The sequence below is a fragment of the Sinocyclocheilus grahami genome, unplaced genomic scaffold, assembly GCF_001515645.1.
Source record: "Sinocyclocheilus grahami isolate Dianchi unplaced genomic scaffold, SAMN03320097.WGS_v1.1 scaffold1573.1, whole genome shotgun sequence".
NCBI lineage: Eukaryota > Metazoa > Chordata > Actinopteri > Cypriniformes > Cyprinidae > Sinocyclocheilus > Sinocyclocheilus grahami.
Window position 1 is genome coordinate 215,456 of NW_015506752.1, and position 4,701 is coordinate 220,156.

Below are 4,701 nucleotides of genomic sequence, written 5' to 3' on the forward strand. Positions count from 1 at the left end.
GTGTGTGAGTGTGTGTGTGTGTGTGTGTGTGTGTGTGTGTGTGTGTGTGTGTGTATACACATATATATAAAAGCTATGGTCATTCCACTTTCAATTATTTTGTACATACACCCTCATTATGAAGTTCTGCTGTAGGAAATATGTATTCTTGTTCATATACATGTCTCTCTGTGGATTATGTATGTGCCATAAATCTTTTTAACTGAGTAAGTCTGTAACACTTAATAATTCATTTAATTTCCATTTCCAGTACGTCACTCTTTTGGACTAGATTTCCTTTTAAACCTTAGCGTCGCACATCATCAGATGTATAATTACTAAAATAGAAATAAGCAAGTTAACATAAAATAGTCGTAGGGGAAATTCCGGTGTTGAACATGAGAGTCTGTGAGACGCATTTCCCCGAGAGGACACTTATATCATTGTGGTTTTACATTACCCAGCATTCCTTGAGCTCTGATGATTTCAGCAGGAAGACACTGACCCATGTGCTGAAAATACAGTTGATGTTTCTGAGAGAAATGACGTGATTTATCAGCGTTGTTGAGCAGCGTCTGAGGGAATCTGTGTTTCAGAGTCGTTTCAAGTGGTGGTGAGAGGGAACGGGTTTCGACACGCCAGAAACATTGACCAGGTCCTGTGCAGCTTCAAAATCAACGACACAGTCACGCTCAGTGAGTGTCTCTCCAAGTGAAAAACCAGCATGTCTAGCTGCGTTCAGAACTCATTTGATCTGCTTTACTGAACGCTGAACATTTGAGTGCTTTCAAACCATTAATCACATCCAAATAAAAGTTTTTGTTTGCTTAGTATATGTGTGTGTACTGTGTATATTTATTATGTATATAAATACACACACATGCATGTATATATTTAAGAAAAATATGTTGTATTTATATATTAAATATATTTAAATATAATGTAAATCAGTGGTTCTCAAAGTGTGGTACGAGTACGCAGAGGAATCACTAAATTAAATATAAATAAGCTTTCCATTGATGTATGGTTTGTTAGGATAGCACAATATTTGAAAATCTGGAATCTGAGGGTGCAAAAAAATCTAAATATTGAGAAAATCATCTTTAAAGTTGTCCAAATGAAGTGCTTAGCAATGCATATTACTAATCAAACATTAAGTTTTGATATATTTACGGTAGGAGATTTACTAAATATCTTCATGGAACATGATCTCTACTTAATATCCTAATGATTTCTGGCATAAAAGAGAAATGTATAATTGTGACCCATACAATGTATTGTTGGCTATTGCTACAAATATCCCCCAGCGACTTAACACTGCTTTTGTGCTGCAGGCTCACAGATGAAGAATAAATATACACAGTACACACACAAATATTATGTAAACAAAAACGTTTATTTTGGATGCGATTAATCGTTTGACAGCACTAGAACATTTTATTCTTCTGTTTACAGATGAGAAGCCTGCGAGCGTGGAAGACACGTTCTTGCTGTGCCCCGCGCCGGTTATAGATGAAGTTGGAAAGTAAGTGTGAGGTCTGTGTTTATGATCCCTGTCAAAGGTCACATTCCACTTCCTGCGCAGCTCGCTGCTTTAGCCGTCCAGGCGGATCGTGGCTTTCTTGTTCCTGTCAAACCTGAAGAATCACAGCTTTACATGATGTCAGCGGCTCTGAGGAGCTATTAAAAGCAGACAGTTCCTCAGAAAGCATTGTGTTCATCACACCCACTCTTTCTTTGTTCCTTATCCATTATTTCATTCTTTCCCTTTACTGCTCCCATAAACCCTCAAGGATCCGTATGTACTCCCCCGCTTCTGCTTTCCATGCAACAATGATACTGTTTGTTATAAAGTATTTTTTAAGTTATGGCTGAAAGTGTTGAATGAAATCTAGTGCACTGCTTAGGCATCACAATATTATAATCTATAACAATTACAATTAAAAGTGTTAAAAATGTTAAAAGTGTTAAATATTACCTTTAAATTAGTAGCAGTCGGTGGAAATAATTATTTGTGTAACATCCATACAATTTATATAAAAATCTAATTTCCGAAATTAGTAAATAAAACGATTATTGGAATACATTTGACAAGAAAATACTATTGTACGCTTTCTACTTAAAATTTCACATTTAATTCAGTGTGTTAATTGCCAATTCTTTTTTGATTATTTGATATTTAATAGTTTTTTATATTTTCTGATTTCATTTTAATTTTATCTACAATTTTGTCATTTTTATTAGTTTTTTTTAGTTTTAGTGTTTTAGTACTTCAAGGTAAACATTAAAAATGTGTAATAATATATATACTGTATATATATATATTTTAAATAGAAGTTACACATAATGAAAGATTTAGTTTTAGCTAACTAAAATAACCCTGGTGTTAATTCGTAGTTTGACGTTCTAATAATAATCGGAATAAACAATTCTTCTGATCAGAATTTAGAACCCTGTTTTGTTCTAATAAAAACATTTATTTTTAGCTTTTGGTGCAGACTGAGTCCATCAGTGTTTGTTTGGTGTGAAGGTGCACTCAGTTTCAGACCATGTACATGAACAGAGTCAAAGAACCACCCCAAGCTTTACTTTTCCTCTCAGAAAGGATTGTGTGGCGAAACATCATTATAATTTTGTACAGAGGAATGTGAAGCTGATCTGAAGTAGATGCTCTCCATCAGAGAAAGTGGTCTTTTCTGTCAGAAACGCAGATTTGGCCTCTGTGTGTCGGGAGACAAACCTTGGCGGGAATGTTGAGCATTCGGAAAGCTGTTTTGTCAAATGTGTCCCTGCAGCACAAAAGCAGTGTTAAGTCGCTGGGGGATATTTGTAGCAATAGCCAACAATACATTGTATGGGTCACAATTATACATTTCTCTTTTATGCCAAAAATCATTAGGATATTAAGTAAAGATCATGTTCCATGAAGACATTTAGTAAATTTCCTACCGTAAATATATCAAAACTTAATGTTTGATTAGTAATATGCATTGCTAAGAACTTCATCTGAACAACTTTAAAGATGATTTTCTCAATATTTAGATTTTTTTGCACCCTCAGATTCCAGATTTTCAAATATTGTCCGATCCTAACAAACCATACATCAATGGAGAGCTTATTTATCCAGCTTTCAGATGATGCATAAATCTCAATTTTGAAAAATTGACACTTAAGACTGGGTTTGTGCTCCAGGGTCACAAATGTTTGAGACACTAGACAGCTGACTTCAACAAATGTTCACCAGCACCCTGCAGAGCTCTGTGAGGCTGCCAGTTATGATCTGCAAGGCATTTTTCATGCAACTAAACATCTTTAGTTTAGAGAAATGTAGCGGGGTTGTTTTTGGCACTCATGTCTCTCTGAATCCCGTTGGTCTGGTTTTCTGCTTTTTTGGATCCTGCTGTGCAACGTTACATGATTTGCTGGCTTTCAAAGTGACAAATATGGCTATGAAAACTGATGTTTGTTCTTTGCGCTTCAGGGTGGTGTACCTGCAAGTCAGCATGAACGAGGGTCTGTCGTTCATCACCAGCTCCGTTCACATCACTACAACCGAGTGTGTAAGTCTGAATACAAACACAGCATCACATCCAGCACACCTACAATGCAAACTACAAAATATTAAATGCTCCTTCGTTTTGAGATTTGAGAATTAATTTTACATCCTGAAAAATGGGATCGTTTCTTAATATTTAAATCTTATTTTGCCATGTAATATTCCTTAATTTTACACCATTTTGTAATGAAAAATTACATGTAATATTTGTTATAATATTTAAACATTATTTTGTCATACCATATTCATTCATTTACACCCATTAAAATTTTACTAGCAAAAAGTGCATGTAATTTTTAAAATAATATTTAGTGGCCATAGCCCCTATTGTGTTTGTATGTGTTCTTTATTACTACATTCAATAGCTTACTTTAAGACTCCACCCATTACAGTAGCAGTCATTTTGAAAAGTACAGTATTCCATTTTTTTCACAACTACTCCTTCAAAATTGGTCCAATTCTTCCCAGAATTGGCAGAAATGATCCGAGCCACATAGAAATGACATTGACCTAGCGATGAAAAAAAGGTAATGATGCTGTGAACTTAACGAGGTTTACCCGAAATTGGTTCAGAGCCTGTATCTTAGCCAAACTTTGATCAATCAAAATGAAACTTGGTACACTTCATCAACACCATGATCTGAGGGTTCATGCCAAAGTTGGAGACAGCGCCACCTACGGGTCATGAGATACCAAAAATGGCTATTTTGGCTAATAACCTTTGAACAGTTAGTCAGAATCATAATCTTGGTGTCAGATTTACTAAACAGGGCAAATTGGGGACAGATTTACTAAACAGGGCAAATTAGCACGAGAGCGCATTTCCAAAACAACGCAGATGGGCGTGGAAATTTATCCAGGTGATTCACTGACAATGCCCAAATTAAAGAACACAGACACATCATCTAATTTACATATCGACCAACGCAATATACCAAGCGCAGTGCAAATTAGCGTAGATCGCAAATATGCAGCGATGCTAATCAGGTGCGGGTGATCTACTTACGTCACAGGCACAAATAGTTAAATAATGGTGCAATTAACGGTAATTTAACGAGCACAAATGTTAGTAAATTGCGTTGCATGATTCATTTTAATTCTTTCCTCCCATAAATTTTGCGTCTAAAAGGGAAACTCCTACAAATGCATATTCAATAAGATCAGAC

At 35.5% G+C, this 4,701-nt stretch overlaps 1 protein-coding gene across 1 annotated transcript in view; it reads left to right on the forward strand.

The window, feature by feature from the left end:
* LOC107571268 (anthrax toxin receptor 1-like) overlaps positions 1–4,701 on the forward strand; it is a 34,353-nt gene that overhangs the window by 13,366 nt on the left and 16,286 nt on the right. Inside the window, exons 10-12 of the mRNA XM_016257584.1 lie at positions 576–674; positions 1,435–1,504; positions 3,461–3,539. Of these exons, the coding sequence (XP_016113070.1) occupies positions 576–674; positions 1,435–1,504; positions 3,461–3,539 (248 nt within the window). The remainder of the gene's footprint in view (positions 1–575; positions 675–1,434; positions 1,505–3,460; positions 3,540–4,701) is intronic.